This window comes from Symphalangus syndactylus, chromosome 18 (genome assembly GCF_028878055.3).
Source record: "Symphalangus syndactylus isolate Jambi chromosome 18, NHGRI_mSymSyn1-v2.1_pri, whole genome shotgun sequence".
In the NCBI taxonomy this organism is placed as follows: Eukaryota; Metazoa; Chordata; class Mammalia; order Primates; family Hylobatidae; genus Symphalangus; species Symphalangus syndactylus.
The window spans coordinates 86,013,812-86,037,116 of record NC_072440.2 but is presented as its reverse complement, the minus strand read 5'-3'; the positions used below and the strand labels follow the sequence as shown (position 1 = coordinate 86,037,116).

Here is a 23,305-nt window from a genome sequence, read left to right as displayed (position 1 = left end):
AAGGAGATGCAACACGGGCTCCAGGCTAAAGTGAGCTACCTTCCCAACCTGCGAGACCAACCTCCAAGACAAGGCGGGAAGCCGAGCCCAAAGACGGCTCCAATGTCTCCCTCGGCAGGTGTGGCCAAGATCCCCTCTTGCAGACACATGACTGCCTCATTCACAAATCTTGTCACCAGGCGGAACTGGATGTCTTCGTCTGATGAGCTGCCAACAGAAAGAGATGTTTAGGTAGAAGAGGAGGAAAAGGGGAGGAAAGCCAGAGCCGCAGATGCAGGATGGAAGTCAGGATGGGTGCATGGGGAGCTCTGTGGGCCGGTTGGTGCTGACCCTCAGAGAAGATGCTGCCTGGGTGAGCCTAACTTTCCCATGGAAAAAGTGGAGAGTAACTTGCCCTAATTAACATGAAACTGAGCACCTGGAACAGGGCCTGGTGCCGAGAAGATAATCAGTATCTCTTTGACATCAGCAAGAGTCAGCTGCTCACAAATGATAATAAAGATCTGGGAGGGTGAAGGGGCCAAGGAGAATCTGTCCTTCCAGCGGCTCTCTGAGACCTTGCCAGAGAAGGCTGGAGCAGGGGAGGGCCTTCACCAGACGTGGCCTGGTTCTCCCCTCGATGCCAGGCAGAGACCAAGGCAGCATGTGCGAGGGACTTCCACTTGGAAAGCACTATGCCAGCATCAGGAGTGGTCCTCCTGTTCAGGTGTGGTGGTCATAAAGAAAATGGAAGAGTGCACCATGGCAGGTGTATACCTATGTATACACGTGTAAACCTGCACATGTATCCCAGGACTTAAAGTATTTAAAAAAAAAAAAAAAGAAAGAAAATGGAGGAGGGGCTGGGAAGCTTTGGGCTGTCAGAGAAAGTCAATTTCCAGGCATTAGCTACTCAAATGGACTTACACTTCAGACTTAGGAGGCAGCTTCAGACTCGCTAAAATACTATCCATGTCAGAATTCAAATCCTTCCTCTTCACACCCTCCTGATAGATGTAAAAGCCCTTCCCAGACTTGCGACCTAAAAGAGGCAAGAAAAGGGAGTGTTACTATTTGTTCTCAGAACCCTGGCCTGGCCAGGCGTGGTGGCTCACGCCTGTAATCCCAGCACTTTGGGAGGCCGAGGTGGGTGATCATTTGAGGTCAGGAGTTTGAGACTGGTCTGGCCAACATGGTGAAACCCTGCCTCTACTAAAAATACAAAAATTAGCCAGGCGTAGTGGTAGGCGCCTGTAATCCTAGCTACTCGGGAGGCTGAGGCAGGAGAATTGCTTGAACCTGGGAGGTGGAGGTTGCAGTGAGACGAGATCACGCCATAGCACTCCAGCCTGGGTGACAGTGTGAGACTGTCTCAAAAACAAAACAAAACAAAAAAAAACCCCTGGCCTGAGAATTCTTGTCTCTGTTGGTCTATTATAAAGCTCTGGCCTCTTCTGAATTCCTGAATTTGTGTGTCTAGCTAACCCTAGCAAATTAGTCTTTGTCAGAAGAGTGGGCAGGAAAGAAAGATCTTGTGACCTGGAACTTGGGCATCTGTGTACCTGGATGAGAAAGGCCACCTGGGTGAGTTTTAACATCCCCATATGCAACACCAGGCACTAGGACACCCAAGTTGTAATGCTGATTTTGCTATTTTGCCGAGAGAGAAAGTCACTTCCCTGTGGGCCTCAACTGTATACTGTGTATGATGAGCTTATACTTTCTCCTCACAGGTGGCCAGACAACATGGTAAAGCCCGGATGCAGAGCTTGCTTCTGCACTATCGCAGATTTCGTCTCTGGGGCATAAAAATGCTTGTCCATCTGGCATAACTTGGACCAGGTGATGCTAGAGCCCCAGAAGGGTAGAACTCTGCCTTTTGTCCATAATCTATAGTCCTAGCCCTTAGAAGGTTCACATGACATCTTTTTTTTTTAAAGATTAGGGGCCTCGCCATGTTGCCCAGGCTGGCCTCAAACTCCTGGGCTCAAGCGATCCTCCCGCCTCAGCCTCCTAAGCAGCTAAGACCATAAGTGGTTGCTACCGCACCTGACTCATGAAATCATTTTTGAAATCTCCAATGACAAGGGCTCTGTGTTTAGAAAACTTTCTTCCACAAGGCCTTCTGTAACTCTTTGGTCTCAGGAACCGCTCAGAACTTTGTAACTAATGGTGCTAGTTGTGTCTCCTTGAGGCTACTCACCTAGGAAGCCCTTGGACACCATCTGTGTCAGCAGTTCTGGGTTTCCACCTCCAAACCGCTCCCCAAAGACTTTGCCCAGATCTTCCGCCACATGTTTCGCTACATCCACACCAACTTCATCCACCAGTGTGGCGGCACCCACGGGAAAGCCAAAGCTTGTGGTCAGGGAATCCAGCTTCTTCGGGTCAACTCCTTCCTGAACAGGAAGCGAAGCAGGGACCTCAGGGGAAGGGCAGCCCAAATCCCCCCAAAGGGCTCCCTGCACTGGCTCCAAACACTGCCTTGTGTAAAACCCACTTCTGAGTGTCACCTGACCAGGCCCAGGACTGGTGCTATTTCATTCAGGGAAGCACAAAGAAGTTTGGGGCCACAAGTAGAAAGTCTGAGCCTTCTCTAATCTACAGCACTTTAAGGACATTTAGAGATGACTAAATTCTTCATTTTCTTCTTGTTTGCATTTCTGAATCTCAATAATAAGGAGATTCCATGACAGACGGCTGAGTGTGTCATGAGCAACAGAAGAAACATCATCAAAGAGCAGCACTCAGAGCCTTGTGATCCCCAAGTCTGGGTAAGTGCCCAGCGAGGAGGATCCCTCTCCTTTTCTGCCAGAATGACCTCGATGGCTACTGGAGGGGTCTGTGTGCTGCAGAAACAGGTGCAGCACCAGTTGAACTAAGCAGGCCCTGTTCCTGGATGGTCCCTGCCTCAGAGAGGTGCAGAAACAGCACAGAAGACATGCTGGGGGGTGGGGCGCCTTTAGCTTGCTGGAACAGTGAGGAGGCTGCGGGGCAGAGGGAAAGCTCTGCCCCTTTCAGTGCAGTATGAGCCCAACTTCCGACTGCTGTGCAGAGAGAGGGCACCAGGGACCTTCCTAGACAAGAGCAGGAGTTGGTGTATCAGAAGGAAGCTTGGTCCTTATCTTGACATTATGAGTTTTAGAGTGACTGAAGGAGTGGAAGATGCCTCAAACACTCTGGAGAGCAATACCAACCTGGAGGATTCGGATGACTTCAGACATCATGGGCGCAAGACACCTGGTAGTATAGAAGCCAGGTCCATCCTGCCAAGGGAGAGAACATGAGCTCACTGGCCATGTTGCTGGAACTGAGTCTGAGACACTCTACCTTTCCCAGGGTCACTTCAAAGTCATTTGAAAGTCACTGTAAAACTTAAGGTGACTTAAAATCTCAGTCAGAATCCTTAAAAATGAAATTGCAGGGGAAGCCATACTAGGGGTAGCCTGGCTTGAATCAAGCAGTACAGCAGATAGTTTCATGGTCACCTTCAAGGTCTGGGATGGCTGGGAGAACCCTGCCACATCCTAGATACTCCCCACTCCCACCTTGACTCAGTGGGACAGTCAATACCACCGTCCATCCTGGAGACAAAGTCATATCAAGATCTGGTCATTTGCCCCAGAATGTTTACAAGCAAGCCTGGAGGTAAAAGGAGTCTTATTAGAACTTTTCAAACTCTGCAGCTCTGTTATACAGCCCCTTACCTTAACCACAATGATGACCTTCCCCTGCTTGAGACCAACTGCTACAGCTGAAGCACTGGTGTCTTTGGAAGTTTTCTCGGTTGTGATAATCTCCAGCAGCTGCATCTTGTCGACGGGAGAGAAGTAGTGCATGCCAATCACCTGGCAAGGGGAACCAAAAGCCAACAGATTGGAGAATGCGGATGAGGAACCTGACAGCATTCCTTCTCTGCTAGGAAAACACTAGAAAGGAAGGTGGCTGTGATACAGGAATACTGCTTGACATAGCTGAGTGGTTTGGTTCCATGGGTCTTTGATAAAAGTTTAGTATGTTTAGGGAGAACACATTGGAATCCTCCTCTTCCATTTGCTTCTAAGGTTTTTCACTACAGACATCTGATCCTCCCAATAATCAGTGCGAAAACCACAGCTCGAGGCCAAACTAGATTTATTGGGGAATGACGGATGAAGGTTCCACTTATATTAATGATACTGATGGTTTAGATAAGAGGATCCAGTTTTTTTAGCGGGGGGGGGGTAGGGCAGGCAGAAGAATTAACGTGTTGGGCTGTCAGAGATGTATTTGCATTTTACACAGATGGGTCTCACCACCAGGATACTAGGTTTAACTAGCACTCCTCAACAATCAGATGCACTTAAGACTCATTAAACCAGCAGTTCTCCAAGTGTAGTACCCGGACCCAACAAGCACCGTCGTCACCTGGGAGAGTTAGGCCTGCACATTCTCAGGCCTAGCCCAGCCCTGCTGAATCAGAAACTCCATGGATGGGGCCCAGATTTGTTTTAATAATCCCTCCTGGTGATTCTGATGGGTGCTAAGGTTTCAGAGAACCCCCTCATTGAGCTAATGGTTACATGGTCTTCCCAACAGAACTGTGGTGAAAGAAGTCTAATTCATTAATTTATAGTTTTGCTTTCTCCCTCTCACCTTAGCTATAAGGTACAACAAGTAATATCTATAATTTTTGGCTGCTTATTATCTACCTGCTCTTCAATATATTTACCACTTATTCCTTACATTTAATCCATTACAACCCTGTGAACTGGTCAGCCTAATTATCTAGATGAGGAAAAAAGGTATCAAGAGGTTAGTTCAGAGTCAGTCAGCATATGACGGGGTGGGATTCCATCACAGGTCTGTCTCCAATGCCACTATGTAATACACAGATCAATTAAATGTTACGTAAACTTATCAGTCCAAAAGTTGTTTCTAACCCCTAAAGTGTTCTTTTACTTACATCTGAAATACTTAGGACCTGATTCAGACTCAGTACTCTTGAGCAAAAGGAATTAGCCTTTATTGACATAGAATTCTATATAATAAAATGCACAGATCTTAAAGTGTTCACATCGATGAGTTTTGACAACTGTATATACATTCATATAATCACTACCCCAAGCCAAATACATTTACATCACTCAGAAAGTTGTGCCAAAGATGACCAACGCATCCTGGATGGCTGGGGATTTCCCAGTTGTGGCACTGAGGGTCCTGTGTCCCTTGGTCCCAGGCAAACCAAGATGGTTGGTCACCCTATTTTGCCTTTTTGGCCTTACTTTTAAATGAATGACAAAAGGCAAGCAGGTGAGAAAAGCTATCCTAGATACTTGGAGGCCAGAGCTGCAAAGTGTGATGCTTGCTCTGCTCCGGTGGCGGGGAGAGGTTAGCATCAAATGAACAGCAACGGCATCGCCTGTACTGATTTTAGATGCCACACAGATGTCTTGAGTGATATGACACGGCCAGACTGTCCATCTGTAGACTATCGGCTGCCACTTCTCCCTATGACCTTTATCCTGCCATCATTGAGCCTGCCTCTGTCAGGTCCATGCATCACTTCTCATCTGCTGTGTGCTAGGAAACTAGATTACCTAGCAAGCTAGAAGAGTAGGAATAAATAGGCTTTTGTGTTTTCAGTACATAGAATTTGTATTAACACTTTCAGCTGCTTAAAGTTCTTTTATAATTCCTGCCTACCTTCGGCTGGTTCTGGTTAGCAGAGGCTAACTGGTATCCTCCAGAGAAGTGAGTTGTTTTACTTCTCTTTGAATGATTTCACTTCCCCTTAATTACTCTGGTTGAGAGCAAAAATAAATTTCTGGGCATCATTCCAAATACTCACAGAAAGTGCTTCTATACCCAGCCCTTTCATGTCCTGGGGTAGAAGGTGTAAGCAAACCCACAGGCAGACACATCCCACCATTCCTGCCATTCCCTGATCTGGAGGTGGAAACAAACCTGTTCTAAACAGTCACTGATTCTGCTCTGTAGCCAAACTGGTATTTTGGAGCATCCTTTCTTAAGGCCTATCCCTCAATGCCTAATTGTAGGATACAGGTGGGCTTTATATCCTGAACCTGAAAAATAATGCTCATTTGGGATCCTTGAAAAGCATATTTTTTGTTGTACTTATTCCTGCATCTCACACTAGTCATGGTATTAGCATTTATTGCATCCAGTGTTTAGGAACCACCTGCATCCACTCCGTAACCCAGACCTGTCTCTTCTGTACTCAAGCTGTAAGCCTTTATCAGTGAATCTGAAGCAATAAAACATCTCAGGGTTTTTCTCTGTTCCGAGTTTACCTTCTCAGGTCTTTTGCTGACAGCAGCAATTTCACTGATTGGGAGAGCAGATGTGTTACTGGCAAAGATACAGTGATCTGGAATCACCTGCAGGGGAAAAGCATTTAACAATGTGTCAGGTAGGCCTGGGAGATGATTAGAGGCCACAGCAAAGCTAATGAATGACACCTGGGCCCAGCCCACTCTCTCACCCCCAACTGCTCAGACAGTAGATGTCACTCACCCAGACATTGATGGATCACCTAGGGGCTTTTGTGTTGGGGAATATGTTTTTTTTTTTTTTTTTTTTTTTTTTTTTTTTTTTTTTTTTTTTTTTGAGACAGAGTCTCGCTCTGTCGCCTGGGCTGGAGTGCAGTGGCGCAATCTCGGCTCACTGCAAGCTCCGCCTCCCGGGTTCACGCCATTCTCCTGCCTCAGCCTCCGAGTAGCTGGGACTACAGGCGCCCGCCACCGCGCCCGGCTAATTTTTTGTATTTTTTAGTAGAGACGGGGTTTCACCGTGGTCTCGATATCCTGACCTCGTGATCCACCCGCCTCGGCCTCCCAAAGTGCTGGGATTACAAGCGTGAGCCACCGCGCCCGGCCAGGGGAATATGTTGACCTTGTTCCTTCTCCCATTCTGCCTTCCTCTACTTATGGCCCATCATAAGGTCACCTTATCCTGACCTGGAGACTACATCTCAGCAGTTGGGTCAATAAAACAGCTTAGAACAACACTGAAAAGACGGCCTTGAATCGCAATTCCTTCATTTCAACACCCAGCATGGGTGTCAACTCCTCTTTTGTTTGGATCTGCTCTGGAGTCTGGAAGCCTATGAAATACTCCCCAGCTTCACCTTTGTAAGAACAAGCCAAAATGTGCATGCTTGTCTCGTTTTATACAGTGTGTTACTAAAAAATGGCATACCACTATAATTACAGCTACAGTACACAAATACTATTAACTATTAGCTTTATCCACCTGGAGAATAGTCTCTAATGCAGATTGTCTCAGCATTCTGGCCACGATCCCAAGTTTTTCATGTTTTTTTTTTTTTTTTTTTTTTTTTTAAAGACAGAGTCTCGCTTTGTTGCCCAGGCTGGAGTGTAGTGGTGCAATCTAGGCTCACTGCAACCTCCGCCTCCCAGTTATTCATGTTTTTATTCAGATGGTTGGATGAGAAACGTGGAAGGGACACCTGTTAAATGTGTGCAAATCTGGAACAGGCAGAATCCTAACAGAGATGAGAATCAAGGAGGAAGACACATTCAACACACTGAAAAGCTGAGTACAAAATAAGATTATAATGCAATCAAAGTAAAGTACTGCCTTAAGATTTAAAAAAAAAAAAGGAAAGAAAAGAACTGTATAGGTACTTGAAGGACAAGACCTGGCTTGGCAGTATTTGTGATAAAGATCCCATGATTTTAGTTAATCAAGAGTGGAGGGTGGGCATGGTAGCTAAACAACTATAATCCCAACACTTCAGGAGGCCAAGGATGGAGGATTGCTTGAGGCCAGGAGTTCAAGACCAACCTCGGCATCATAGTGAGACCCTATATCTACATAATTTTTTTTTCTTTTTTTTTTTTTGAGACAGAGTCTCACTTTTTCGCCCAGGCTGGAGTGCAGTGGCACAATCTCAGCTCACTGCAAGCTTTGCCACCTGGGTTCAAGCGATTCTCCTGCCTCAGCCTGCCGAGTAGCTGGGATTACAGGTGCCTACCACCGTGCCTGGCTAATTTTTTTGTAGTTTTTAGTAAAGACAGGGTTTCATCATCTTGGCCAGGCTGGTCTTGAACTCCTGACCTCGTGATCCACCCGCCTCGGCATCCCAAAGTGCTGGGATTACAGGTGTGAGCCACAGCGCCCGGCCTTACAAAAAATAACTTTAAAAAATTAGCCAGGCATGGTGGCACATACTCATAGCCCTAGTTACTCAGGAGGCTGAAGTGAGAGGCTCGCTTGAGCCCAGGAGTTCAAGGTTACAGTGAGCTGTGATCATGCCACTGCACTCCAGTCTGGGTGACAGAGTGAGACCCTGTCTCTAAAAACAAACAAACAAAAAAACAAAACAAAAGTGGAATGAATTGACAGTACAGCATGACTGTCAGAAAGCTTACATAGTGTCAGGTTACTTCCTTAGTAATATAGTGTCTAATGCTGGTGGTGAAATCCTTTCCGAAGAGCAAACTAATGTCTCCAAAGCTGGCTGGCAAACATTCTTCCCTTCCTTGGACATGTATGTCTTTTCTCTGAGCTAGAAGTAGAGTCTGTTTCCCTTCTTCTTGAATCTGGGCTGGTCTTGTGACTTGTTTTTATCAACAGAATGCAGCAGAAGTCATCCTGCCAGTCCCAGGCCTACCTAGCCCTGTGAGGCCCGGTAGCCTCTTTTTTTATTTTTTAAATTATTTATCTTTTTTCTTCCTGACAATAAACTTAGGAAGCTCAGTGGCTTCTGCTTTTGTTCTCTTGGAAGCCTGCAGCCACACTACAAAGAAGTTCTGGTGAGACAACTAAGTGAGGACAGGCCATGAGAGCTGTAGGGAAGCAATGAGGTGCCCCAGCTGAGCTTCCTGCGGAGTGCAGCCCAGGAGTGACCCCAGCCTTGAAATCAATGGACTTCAGCACCATTGTCTCTGCAGAGCCCTGCCCAGATTGCAGAATTGTGAAAAGATAGTTGTAAACACAGCAGTAGAACACCGAGACATGAGGAAGATGCTAGAGAGGACAACCGAAACGGAGTGGTCTAGAGATCATGCCTGTGGAAGACTGTCCAAGGAATGGGTTTTGTTAGCTCTATGGGCAATAAGAGAAGATCATGTTTGTTTGTTTGTTTATTTTGAGATGGAGTCTTGCTCTGTGGTACTCTTATTTTTTGTAATGAGCTCACTGCTCATTATATCCAGTAGGTTGCCAAGTCAGAATCATTCATTTCATGTTCACCTTTTAGTAACCCACATTCTGTTTATCCAACTGTAGACTAGCTTAGGCCTTGGTCCTACCTCATGCCTGAATTACTGCTATTACTCCTTCTTGGGGCTCACTCTTCCTACTCCCCACTTCAAGTACTTGTTTTATTCATGTCAGCCCATCTCAAGGAGTGGCTACGGAGAACATTTGGGAGCTGGGCCAAAGCAGCATTTCCACAGAACAAGCATCTGGACGAACTGTCTTCCCCATTTCCTTTGCAGCCTTAGACCTGAAGAGGTTTGTTTATGGCTTTCGGCTAACCAAAAAATCTCAAAGCATCTGGCTATACTCCATGAGGTTATCTCTATGTTTGGGTGACAGAGTTCCTACATGAATAAGGTGAACAAACCCTAATTTTCTTCCTTTAGAATTTAGATTTGACCTTTATAACATATGCAGTGTGCATAAGCACACATAAAAACTTAACGTTTGATAACGAAAAGTCCTTTTTTACTTTGGAGATGGAGTCTCACTCTGTCACCTAGGCTGGAGTGCAGTGGCATGATCTTGGCTTACTGCAACCTCTGCCCCCCAGGTTCCAGCGATTCTCCTGCTTCAGCCTCCCGAACAGCTGGGACTACAGGTGCATGCCACCATGCCCAGCTAATTTTTGTATTTTTTAGTAGAGATGGGGTTTCACCATATTGGGCAGTCTGGTCTCGAACTCCTGACCACGTGATCCGCCCACCTCAGCCTCCCAAACTGCTGGGATTACAGGCCTGAGCCACCACGCCCAGCCTTTGAATAGTCCTTTTTATAAAAGCAATCATGAATTTCCTATAGCTCCTTTAAAAAAAAAAAAAATCTCTGTGTTTTCTGTTCACTACAGTAGGATTCAAGTACAACAGCCCCTTGCTTACCGCTTCTACCTCCTTTAGCACTCTGTGCTTAAGACTAAGGTCCTCAAACACAGCTTCAATCACCATGTCAGCCTTTTCAAAACCTTGGTAATCAAGCTGCCCAGTCAAGTTGCTGAAGATGGAATCCCTTTCAAATGATGTTAGAGCTTTCTTCTTCACTTTATCATTCAATCTAGAAAAAACACATTCCTAGTTAGCTGGGAAGAAAAGGAAACTAACGTTTATTGAATGTCCATGGGCCAGAGCACACACATGTGTTTTTCACCAACTCTGTGAGGTAGTTGTTCTATTACCCCCATTTTGAGGGAGACTTTCAAGTTGTTTAAAGAGTCTCAGAGGGACCTATGGTCAAATAGCTTGATAAGGGAGGGTGCTAGCATTCAAAGACATGTTAACTCCCAAGTACACATTCTTTCTACCATTGAGTGCCTCCAAATGCCCAACTTACATAAACTAATCACTCTTAAACCAGTTAAATTTGCCAAGAGGAGTAAATAACATGAATACTAGAATGGCAAAACAAAAGAGCAGTTCTGGTAATTCTCTACCTATGACAGGGGAAGCAGCCAAAGTGTGTCTGAGACCACATGGTTTTATATTTGCTTATCGCAAATATATAATTTTATGTTATTCTGTAGTTGTAATCTTTTCTTTTTTTTTTGAGACGGAGTCGTGCTCTGTTGCCTAGGCTGGAGCACAGTGGCGCAATCTCGGCTCACTGCAACCTCTGTCTCCTGGGTTCAAGCAATTCTCTGCCTCAGCCTCCCGAGTAGCTGGGATTACAGGCGCCCACCACCATGCATGGCTAATTTTTTTTTTTTTTTTTTTTTTTTTTTTGTAGAGATGGGGTTTCACCATCTTGGCCAGGCTGGTCTTGAACTCCTGACCTCGTGTTCCATCCGCCTTGGCCTCCCAAAATGCTGGGATTACAGGCGTGAGCCACTGTGCCCGGCCTGTAGTTGTAATCTTCTAAAGAACAGAGACCAAGCATTATTTCCTATATTGTCCATCTACTTCCCACTCATTACCTAGTAGCACATTGCACTGATTACATAAAATATTAACTCAAGGTTTCTTTTTTCCCATAGCGAGCAGAAAAGGATTCCTGTTATTCAGACATTTAACTGATTATTTTTCGTTGCCAAGGGAAACAGGTTCTCTTAGATTCCATCTGACCACACTTTCAGAAGAAATCACCTAGAGTTTTCCTCTAAATGAAGAATGAAGCTAAACCCCACTCACTAATTTCCTGAACCAAAAGCAAAATTAAGGCCACGAGATAAATACAAAGGAGTATTCAAAGAAGGTCTTACGGGCCGGGCATGGTGGCTTACACCTGTAATCCCAGCATTTTGGGAGGCTGCAGTGGGCGGATCACTTGAGGCCAGGAGTTCAAGACCAGCCTGGCCAACATGGTGAAATCCTGTCTCTAGAAGAAAAACAAAAATCAGCTATGCGTGGTGGCGCATGCCTGTAGTCTCAGCTATTCGTGAGGCTGAGGCATGAGAATCGCTTGAACCCAGGAGGCGGAGGTTGCAGTGAGCCAAGATTGCACCATTGTGCTCCAGCGTGGGCAACAGAGTGAGACTCTGTCTCAAAAGAAACAAAAACATCAAATAAGGTCTTAAAAGTATGGGCTCAAACCTTTTGTTTTTGACAATCATGACAGCAGTCAGCAAATAAGATACTTGTCAGCATTCAAAACATTATCAGTTGCTCTACTTCTAATGCCTGATTAAACTATTCCCAAGAGAGGACAGGAACTATTATGTCCCAAGTCAGCAGTGTGGTGAGCGGCACTTGCCAGAACCTGATGTTTCTAAGACAAAAAGGGGAACCTAGGACACTATTCAAGAGAGATTGGGGGAGGAAACTATTTTAGAGCAACAATTTTTTACTTTGGTGATGGTATGGAATGCCGTTTGGGATGCTTGCATGCTAGTTTCAGGGCACTGCTGCTATCTAGCACACGTCATTTTTTTGGTCAGAATCTTCTACTACAACTTGTTATCTTACAATAATCTGCCAACACGATGAAACCTGCCAGGTCCTGGTTAGCATTATGGCAGCAATATGTGAGCTTCTCTGCAGAAAAGGGATAACAACATGCTTAAGCTATCTAATCCATTTAAGAAACAAAAAAGCTCACTCAGCTAAAAGTCACATGCAGGATGGTTTAAGTGCAGCCAGCTTGTCCATTAAATGTGAGCAGAAAACTGATCAAACCAACCCTCCATTTGGCCAAGCTGCTGCTCCATCTTCCCCTCTGCAAAACAGGCAGTATGTGTGTGGTGGTGAGAGAGGCAGGTGGTGAGGAAGGGGAATAATATTCCCCCTTTATTAATTCAGAGGTAAGATGGAGATAGTCTGTAAAGCCCCAGACACTGTGGAGGAATCAGTTCACGGCTTCTCTCTGTAATGCCAGTCAGGAAATACAAGGCTCAAGAGTCCTGATCCCGGGCCCTGCCTTCCCTCTGCAGTAACCGCCCATTTCCTTACATCCTAACCTCACTCAGTCTTCTCAACAGAGACAGTCATGCTGTTTCAATAATCCTTAACAATAGAGCACTTACCGCAAACTATATCAAAATCCGCAGGCCTGATACTAAAGTGTAAAATGGCATTAACAAGTATCTACTAGATAAGATTTTCCCTTCTGTATTCAAAGACTACAGACTCCAAGGATGTTAATTGTCTATAGTATCTATAACAAAACGAAGTCAAAGAAGGAATTGGCATTTCTAAAAATCAAAAGAAACTTGGCTTCACTACGGAGTATCTAGAACTCATTATGTTCAGGAAAAAGGAATCCATGATGACAAAAACAAACAAACAAAAAAACCCACAAAGCCACCACAAAAAACAACCAACCAAGAAACAAAGGAGATTCTAACTCTTGCAAAGAGAGCAGGCTTACCCTCTGAACACTTGTTGCTGTCCTCGGTCTAGCGCAGTGAGGGTGGCATCTTTAAGTATAGTCTTTAGCCCCTTATCCACAGAGACTTGGGCGATGCCTGCTCCCATCAGCCCTGCACCAAGAATAGCCAGATGCCTGCAAGGAAAGGATGAAATGACTTTCGGTAAACTGATATTAATCATTTCAGTAAAAGTGGAAGATTGCCTAAGTTATTGAATAAGCCAACTAACGCAGGCACAACTATAAGGTGTTTCGAATAATTTTTATTTATTAAAAACACAGCTTTAGTAAATGATTGATTTTAAAAGTTAAGTGCAAAAACCCACCAGGTCTAAAAGAACTGGTCTACCCAAGAAGATAGAATTATACTAATCTTCAATCATGCTTCGAAATCACTGAAAACAAAACAACCAGTTTACGTTTAAGTCAAAATGAGTATTTTTGTTTTTCGAACAAAAAGACCAACCTCTTTTCTTATTGAACAACTTATTTGTTAGTGATTTTGACTATTTGCCAGTCATCTTTCTTTCTTTCTTTTTTTGAGAGACATGGTTTTGCTCCCTCACCCAGGCTGGAGTGCAGTGGTGTAATCCTAGGCTCACTGCAGCCTTGAACTCCTGGGTACAAGTGATCCTTCTGCCTCAGTCTCCTGAGTAGCTCAGACTAAAGGTGCATATCACCACTCCTGGCTAATTTTTAGGTTTTTTTGTAGAGATAGGGTCTCACTATGATGCCCAGGCTGGTCTCAAACTCCTGGCCTGGCCTCAAATGATCCTCCCACATCAGCCTCCCAAAGAGTTGGGATTACAGGTGTGAGCCATCATGTAATCTTTCACTTCCCCCAAAATTTGTGCCTTTATCACTCCTTGTCTGGATAAGTTCAAAGTCTCCTCCATGGTCTCTTTGCTTCCAGACCTTACCCCTTCCTTAAACACTTCCACATATGCACATTGCTACCTTTTTTTGCCCCTGAATTCCTCTAGAACTTCTCAGGACCACTTGATTTACCCTAGAGTATTCTGGAATGGCTTCGTGTCCATTATTTGTCTCCTCAATTAAATTCTAAGCCTTTTGAGGACCAGAGATCATATCTGCTTATTCATTTTAGTTCCCTATAGTTCTGGAATAATTTGCCACATTCCCATAGTAAATAACTAAGAAAAATTTTTAAAGAATCTCTTCATAAAAGAAGCCCAAGTTTACAGCACTATTATCCAAATTAGAGTTGCAATGACGGATAAAGTTTCATTCCTAACCATTCTGATTATAATGTTCAAAAATCATATTAAAGTCCTGAAAAGGAAATCTAACTTCAAGTCCTTGGAGCATCTTCTAAATGCAGCTTTGTAATGGTACCAATATTTATATGGTGAGTGATAAGTAATTACAGGACAATGAGAAAATACAGTAGAGAAACAAAAAATAGGGACTGAAAAAAAAGATTGATACATTTGCTACATTAAAATTAAAAATTTCTGTTTTGGCTGGGTGCGGTGGCTTATGCCTGTAATCCCAGCTCTTTGAGAGGCCAAGGTGGGCAGATCACAAGGTCAGGAGTTCAAGACCAACCTCACCAAAATACAAAAATAAAAAAATTAGCGGGTGTGGTGGTGCGCACTGTAATCCCAGCTACTCAGGAGGCTGAGGCAGGAGAATTGCTTAAACCTGGGAGGTGGAGGTTGCAGTGAGCTGAGATTGCACCACTGCATTCCAGCCTAGGTGACAGAGTGAGACTCCATCTTAAAAAAAAAAAAAAAAAATTCTGTTTGACAAATGACCCCACAAAATTAAGACAACCATAGAATGGGAAGAATTTGTGACATATACAGCAGACAAAGGATACTACTGGAAAAATAGAACATGCATATATCAATTTAAAAAGACAGCAAAATAAAATGGGCAAGGGATATAAAGCAATTGATAAAAGAACAAAATAAATTGTCAGTAAAGATGCTCAATTTCAGCCAGGCATGGTAGCTCATGCCTATAATCCTAACACTTTGGGAGGCCTAAGAGGGAGGATTGCTTGAGCTCAGGAGTTCGAAACCAGCCTGGGCAACATAGTGAGACCTCATCTCTATTAAGAAAATAATAATAATAATAAAAAGATGTTCAATTTCCCTAATAATTGGGGCAATGCAAATTAAAATGAGATGCATCAGACTGGCAATTTTTTTTTTTTAAGATGGAGTTTCACTCTTGCTGCCCAGGCTGGAGTACAATGGTGCGATCTCAGCTCATTGCAACCTCCGCCTCCCAGGTTCAAACCATCCTCCTGTCTCAGCCTCCCGAGTAGCTGGGATTACAGGCACCTGCCACCACACCCAGCTAATTTTTGTATTTTTAGTAGAGATGGGGTTTCACCATGTTGGCCAGGCTGGTCTCGAACTCCTGACCTCAGGTGAACCATGCACCTCGGACTCCCAAAGTGCTGGGATTACAGGCGTAAGCCACTGCTCCTGGCCAAAAATTTTAAAGTCTCAGTTAGGATGTACAAAAAATTGGTTCTTTCATGCATGGTTGACGGAAGTATACTTTGTCCTACTTTGCAGGGGTTCTTTGGTTTTGTTAAAACCAAGAACTGCATACTCTATAACCTAGTAATTCTACTCATCATTATCTACTTCACAGAGATGCACTTTTATACACAAGATGACATGCTGTGATGAACAGCTGTATAATAATGTTTGTAATGAAAAATTGTAACAGCCAGTAATTCATCTACAGGGGATTAAAAGGAAGAGTTACCTGATATGTACCAATCTACATCTCCAAGTCTATCACTGAGTAAAAAGTGCAAGCTACAGGGTCCATACAGAAGGATTCCTTTTATGTTAAAACATACCATAAGCATAGGCCAGGCACAGTGGCTCATGCCTATAATCATAGTGCTTTGGGAGGCTGAGGCAGGAGGATGCTTGAGGTCAGAATTTTGAGACCAGCCTGGGCAACTTAGCAAGAACTCATCTCTACAAAATATTTGAAAATGAGCCGGGTGTGGTGGTGTATGCCTGTAGTCTCAGCTACTCAGGAGACAGAGGTGGGAAGACTGCTTGAGCCCAGGAGTTCAAGGTTATGGTGAGCTGTGATTATGCCATTCCACTCCAGCCTGGGTGACAGAATGAGACCCTGTCTCTAAAAAAACAAACCTGCCCCTTCCCCCCAACAAAAAAAATCCCATAAACACAAAACAGTATCTTATAATCTTATTTATGATTGTTTTTTTGAAAGGAGAAAAAGAATGCATTATTTGCTAGGTTTTCTTTTTCTTTTTTTTTTTGGTGGGAGGGCATTTGCTGGAATGTTAACTTTAGCTGTTAGTAACAATAATAGTAAAATCTAAAACTGTGTTTAAAGCTTTTTTGGTATAACAGAATCCATAGCTAAAATATCACTCATTTCTTAACTGTTATGCTCCACTTCATTAACACCAGAATTTTCATGATGGCTTTATAGTTGTTTAATATTTGTCTACAACAATGTAGAGTTAAATTAACACACTTCACAATCTACGGAATCCTTCTGATAAACATCTTCAGCACCCTTGAAATGACCCACTTGTGTAATTACCCAGCAGGCTAACATCTATGGTGCATGATGCTTTATAAGCCAACTGCTGGGTGACATGAACTTTTGAGGGTTGATTACACAGAAATGTTGTGATTTGAGGAATGCGTAACATGGCACCTTGTCTGTATACTAATTTGTAGCTCAGTATTTTTTTTTTTTCATAAGTACTGCTCTTCACTTATTAGAACTGATGGAATGCATTATTCATATGAAAGATTAATTTGTAAAGAGACAGTAGATAAGGAATTCCAGTTATCATCCAAGGCAAGGAGGAAGGGGCCTAGAGAGATGAAAGTGGAAGAATTACTGACAACTGGGAAAGCAGGAAGGGGGACACCCTATCTACAATGTTCATTATTCAATTTTCAGTTTAACATATTCTGCCTTGGGTACCTTATAGCTTATTCTTCATTTCTTTTTTTTTTTTTTTTTTTTTTTTTGAGACGGAGTCTTGCTGTGTCACCCAGGCTGGAGTGCAGTGGCGCGATCTCGGCTCACTGCAAGCTCCGCCTCCCGGGTTCAGGCCATTCTCCTGCCTCAGCCTCCCGAGGAGCTGGGACTACAGGCGCCCGCCAACGCGCCCGGCTAGTTTTTTGTATTTTTAGTAGAGACAGGGTTTCACCGTGTTAGCCAGGATGGTCTCGATCTCCTGACCTCGTGATCCGCCCGCCTCGGCCTCCCAAAGTGCTGGGATTACAGGCTTGAGCCACCGCGCCCGGCCAGCTTATTCTTCATTTCTAAGATGATGCTAACTTTTTCTTCAATGTCTTTCCCAAGTTAGGTCAACTCCTATATTTATCCTGTTTTTCTGTCCATTTAGTTCTGAGTTTTTGAATTTTTGATTCAAGGTGGTTTTTTTTTCTGATCTGCAAATGCTGATTTAAGAATATTTAAATCGGCCAGGCGCGGTGGCTCACGCTTGTAATCCCAGCACTTTGGGAGGCCCAGGCGGGCGGATCATGAGGTCAGGAGATCGAGACCACGGTGAAACCCCGTCTCTACTAAAAATACAAAAAAAAATTAGCCGGGCGTGGTGGCGGGCGCCTGTAGTCCCAGCTACTCGGAGAGGCTGAGGCAGGAGAATGGTGTGAACCCCGGGAGGCAGAGCTTGCAGTGAGCCGAGATTGTGCCACTGCACTCCAGCCTGGGCGACAGAGCGAGACTCCGTCTCAAAAAAAAAAAAAAAAAAAAAGAATATTTAAATCAAGTTCTGTTACAATCTTCTTCTGCATTGTGGTTGTTTTTTGGGGGACAGAATTTTCATAAACTTAAGTATTCTGATTCTCATTTTCTCTTTTTTTCTTACATTAGCTTTTTGTGGGTGCTGTCTTTTTTGCGTACTTACTACACAATACCACCTTCTCCAAGGGGTATTTTATTGTTACATGGAGATGTATACTATCTCCATACAACAATAAATGCTCAGGCAGGAAGAGTCTGGAGTTAATAAATTAAGACACTAGGTTTCTTAATTTAAGAGTACTCTCTTCTATTGCAAAGTGCAGTTTCTTTAATTGACAGCATTCTTTGTGTACATGGAGGGATGTGGTGGGGAGGAGTAGAAGTTGGTGTGTCTAGGTTTTGTAATTTTGCAGGATGCTTCTCTGCCTTCTATTTATGCTGTGCACAGGGAATGGGTGGCTTTGTTTTCCTTATTAATCTGTTTGATTTTTGTAGAATGTGTAAAGAGATACAGGTTTAAGTGGCCATAATTTTTCTCCTGCAACATGGAAGTAATTTACCCCACTCGTCGAATGCAAGGTACTATCAATGTTAGGTGGAACAAATGCAATTGGCTCTTCAGACGGGATTGATAGTGGTCACTAAATGTTTGAGAGAAGCAGTTAATTGGAAGCAGATTCTAATTGGAAATCAGCCCTCTTGGTTAGAATCTTACCTGTTTCACCTAGACTTCTTATCCATTTTATTTTGTATTTTGTATTTGTAATCTCATTAAAGGTGAGAGGATGGAGAAGGTAGTATCATTAGCTGCTTCTCTTAAATCCCCCACAGCAGTTCAGCTTGAACAGCTGAACCTCAGCACTACTGACATTTCAAACTGGATATTTCTTTATGGTGGGGACTATCTGTGCATTATAGGATGGTTAGCAGCATCCCTGGCCTCCACCCACAGATGCCAGTAGCATCCCTCCCTCCCTAGTTGTGACAACCAAAAATGTTCCCAGGCATTGTCAAATGTCCCCCTGGAGGGCAAAATTGTCCACGCTGAGAACCACAGAGCTACAAGTTGCATCATTAAACATAGACTCTGAAGAGCTATTAGGCAGCATAATATGGAAAAAGGCTGGCTTATGGCAATACACATGAAAAAGGCAAACAGACTTTCCAATACTTAGGTTGTAAGCTAAAAGAAGGACAAGATTTTAACAATTACAATGAGGCTTTATTTATTTTTTTTTTTTGAGACGGAGTCTTGCTCTGTCACCCAGGCTGGAGTGCAGTGGCACAATCTCGGCTCACTGCAAGCTCCGCCTCCTGGGTTCACGCCATTCTCCTGCCTCAGCCTCTCCGAGTAGCTGGGACTACAGGTGCCCGCCACCACACCCGGCTAATTTTTTGTATTTTTTAGTAGAGACGGGGTTTCACCGTGGTCTTGATCTCCTGATCTCGTGATCCGCCCGCCTCGGCCTCCCAAAGTGCTGGGATTACAAGCGTGAGCCACCGCGCCTGGCTGAGGCTTTATGTTTTTTTAATGAGGAAGAAGTGTGAGTTCCCAGAGATGATATCTCAAATCACAGGGAGAGAGATGACCATTGAACAGTGCAGAGGGAGTGTGTGGTTTGGGAAGGGAGACCTAAACCAGACTTCTAGGCAACATCAATATGTGACAAGAAAGCCTCTATAGGAATGACCAGAGGGGTTTGGAAAAAACTCAGAACAGGCAGAACTTTGAAAGCCAAAAAGTTTTTAGTAGACATAAGGGCTCAAATGTGCTCAGGAAAGAAGAGGTTGAGAGCAAGACTGGATTAAGATACAGATCTTATCTTCAAAGCCTCTGTGAGCTTTGTGCACAGTAAAATTCACAAGGCTTCCTAGGTAGAGTTTAACTTACTTAACATCCTTCTGTGGAGCTCCAAATTTATTCTTCTTGCACAGGACCTGACCATGATAGAGTCCCATCAAGGCCTTTGATTCTTTGGTCATTACAAGCTCTCCAAATTTCTGAAAAGTAAAGGGGAATGAGAAAAGGTAGAACTTCACAGTCTAGGCTATATGGATTCCTTCAGTTAGGTTCCTCTCAAGAGCAGAGGTAATGCATGTGAAGCCTGAGTCCCTGGGGATGCGGGGGAGGTTGGGGGCTCAGTGCTGCAGAAGTCTGTCTCTCACTGATGTGTCTTTTCTTTACTTGTCTTATCTGGAGCACTTTCCAACTACTGTGTTGAAGAAAGTTTTGGATATAACTAAGCTCTCAGATTCTTTACACCAGAGGTGTGGTAACCTTTTTTTTATAAAACTAGAGTCTCGGGCCAAAATGAGCCTCCACAATCATCTCAAACCAACCTTCTCATTTTACAGATCGGGAAGAGGAAGTCCAAAGAAATGGAGTAACTTTGCTCAAAGCCATACTGCCTCAAAGTGGCAGAAATGGAACTTGAACCAAGACAGTATGACTCCGAACTCCAGTTCTTTTTTTTTTTTGAGATGGAGTCTCGCACTGTCGCCCAGGCTGGAGTGCAGTGGCACGATCTCGGCTCACTGCAAGCTCTGCCTCCCAGGTTCACGCCATTCTCCTGCCTCAGCCTCCCGAGTAGCTGGGACTACAGGCGCCCGCCACCACGCCCGGCTAATTTTTTGTATTTTTAGTAGAGACAGGGTTTCACTGTGTTAGCCAGGATGGTCGCGATCTCCTGACCTCGTGATCCGCCTGCCTTGGCCTTCCAAGGTGCTGGGATTACAGGCGTGAGCCACTGTGCCTGGCCTCGAACTCCAGTTCTTTTTCCACTGTAGCAGGCTGCCCACGTGGGACTTACCACTGTTAAAAGTAGCCTAATTTATGGAGAAAAAGTCTCAACTTGGTGGTTAAAGGCATAACATTTAGGATTTGACAGATCCTGTCTCTGCCACTGCCCCATTGTGAAGCTTTCTTCATCCTTAAAAATGGGAAAAACAATACCCATTTTACAGTATTGTTCTGGGGCATTAAATGAGAACACTAGTAAAATGACCAGGGTCTCAAAGTTAGCTATTATTAATATCACTAGGATATACTGGTAAGATTACATGGTTACAAAGAGCATTTCTTTTTTTTTTTTTTTTGAGACGGAGTCTCGCTCTGTCGCCCAGGCTGGAGTGCAATGGCGCGATCTCTGCTCACTGCAAGCTCCGCCTCCCGGATTCCCACCGTTCTCCTGCCTCAGCCTCCCAAGTAGCTGGAACTACAGGTGCCCCCCGCCACCATGCCCAGCTAATTTTTTTGTATTTTTAGTAGAGACGGGGTTTCACCCTGTTTAGCCAGGATGGTCTCGATCTCCTGACCTTGTGATCCGCCCGCCTCGGCCTCCCAAAGTGCTGGGATTACAGGCGTGAGCCACCGCGCCGGGCACAAAGAGCATTTCAAAAGAATCCCTCTAATAAAGTTGCTTTCATGACCCAAAAGAACATAAAATGATAATACAATCAGTGCTTTACTAATCTTGATACAGGATGTTTTATCTAATAAACCAGTAATTTTCAAACGTGGGCAAAAGATTCATCAATGGTCAGAAATTTAGTGGGTAGCAATAAGCATTATATATATATAAAAAGAGGAATACAAAGAAAATACTGAGCACAATGCACACAGGACAGTTACTGATTCACGAAACTTATTCCTCAATTTTTCTGTACGTATGTTGATGTGCACTTGGTTATATTTTTAAAAAATCAGAAATGCCCAGTGAAACATCTAGTACCAGAAGTGTTTTTCTGGTACCTGTCCTGCGCTCTTCAGATATGTATTTTTTGTCCTTTTACAGGTTGAGCATCCCTAATCTGAAAATCCAAAATCCAAAATGCTCCAAAATCCAAAACTTTTTGAGTGCTAACATGATGTCATGGGCAAGATATTACACATATTATGAGCTGCAGTCAAAACTGTTTTATGTGAAAAATTATTAAAAATAATGTATGATATTATCATCAGGCTATGTATATAAGGTGTATATGAAATTAATTCATGTTTAGACTCTGATCCCATTCCCAAGATCTCTCATCATATATATGCAAATATTCCACTATCTGACAAAGTCTGAAATCTGAAATGTTTCTAGTCCCAAACATTTTGGATAAGAGATATTCAACTTTATAAAAGAGCAACCATTCTTCAATGATCATTTAAAACTTAAAAACAAACACAAATCACTTAAATCTGCAACATCACCAAGTTGCTAGAAAAGTACACGGGTAAAGCTGGTACATACATTTCTTCTGTCTTCGTCTTTTAGTGGGTACAAGATACTTCCTTTCATTTTCCAATTTACCAAAAAATTCAGTTTCATCATCTCTAGGCCTTAACATGTAAGAGAAATATTTTTCTATCTTTGTATTCATTTTGTCTCAATAAAACCTGCCCAAGTACAGAACAAAAAACACCCAAGTGACTTGTTTTGAAAGGATTAGAACTCTGTTCCTGCCCTTTGTAGAGACAACCTTATTATAAGTTCAAACATCTGCAGACCATATGGTTTCTTCTTTTTTTTTTTTTTTGAGACAGGGTCTCACTTTGTCACCCAGGCTGGAATGCAGTGGTGCGATCTTACTTAGCTCACTGCAGCCTTGACCTCCTGGACTCAAACAATTCTCCTGCCTCAGCCCTGCAAGTAGCTGGTACTACGGGCGCATGCCACCATGCCTAGCTAATTTTTGTAGTTTTTGTAAAGATGGGGTTTTGCCATGTTGCACATGCTGGTCTTGAACTCCTGAGCTCAAGCGATCTGCCCACCTTGGCCTCCCAGAGTGTTGGGATTACAGGGGTAAACCACAATGCTCGGCCCCATTAGGGTATTCTTAGCATCCACTTGCTCACTGAGATTAATCATAAGAGATGATAAGCAGTGGAAGAAAAAAATTTTTACTAAGCTTTGGATATTTTTTTCCTTTTTCAGCTTTATACAGAAGATTGGATCTTTAGTTTTCCTTTAACTGATAATAAAACATTGAAAGGAAATAAGTTTACCTGAGATTCAGAGAGATAACCGGCATCACTCCCTTGCTCAATTCCAGTCTTTACCACCTAAAAAACATATAAAGCACTTGCTCAGTGTTGGAATAGATTGGCGAGATGTACAATAATGCTAAATAAAATTGCCAGTGTTGTTAGTTCTCAAAGAGTAAGTCAAAAGTCTAGACTAGAATGAGAAAGAGAAGAGGACTGAGGATCTGGCTGCTCTCGACTGACTTAATTCTCCATCTTTGAGGCTACTGCTAAATCTAGCATAACATGGCCATGAAAGGAAAGACAAAGCTTGAATTACTCTTCCAGCTTCTCTCCTGATCTTCAAATGTAGGCAGATCCTCAACTTCCACTTTTAGCCCTTTTCGCTCTCTATGCTTTCTCCCTCAGATGCATGACCTAGTTTATCACATTAATCATGAACTCTACAAAATTCAATGTAACATTTGGGGTAAGTACTATCCTAAGTACAATGGCAAGTATAAAAGATGAAAAAAATGACCCTGTACTTACTATCATAATTTATGAGAATGACAAATTTTTAAAAATAAGCAAATTGAC

The 23,305-nt window shown here is 43.5% G+C and overlaps 2 protein-coding genes across 2 annotated transcripts in view; both read right to left on the bottom strand.

Moving 5' to 3' along the window:
• ASXL2 (ASXL transcriptional regulator 2) overlaps positions 1-23,305 on the bottom strand; it is a 555,729-nt gene that overhangs the window by 463,667 nt on the left and 68,757 nt on the right. The window lies entirely within an intron of this gene.
• Positions 1-23,305, bottom strand: part of HADHA (hydroxyacyl-CoA dehydrogenase trifunctional multienzyme complex subunit alpha) — a 55,820-nt gene that overhangs the window by 556 nt on the left and 31,959 nt on the right. Inside the window, exons 10-19 of the mRNA XM_055252970.2 lie at positions 22,748-22,804; positions 19,646-19,755; positions 13,003-13,137; positions 10,086-10,257; positions 6,273-6,359; positions 3,687-3,827; positions 3,177-3,245; positions 2,183-2,378; positions 907-1,021; positions 62-207 (exon numbers count right to left, since the gene is read on the bottom strand). Of these exons, the coding sequence (XP_055108945.1) occupies positions 62-207; positions 907-1,021; positions 2,183-2,378; positions 3,177-3,245; positions 3,687-3,827; positions 6,273-6,359; positions 10,086-10,257; positions 13,003-13,137; positions 19,646-19,755; positions 22,748-22,804 (1,228 nt within the window). The remainder of the gene's footprint in view (positions 1-61; positions 208-906; positions 1,022-2,182; positions 2,379-3,176; positions 3,246-3,686; positions 3,828-6,272; positions 6,360-10,085; positions 10,258-13,002; positions 13,138-19,645; positions 19,756-22,747; positions 22,805-23,305) is intronic.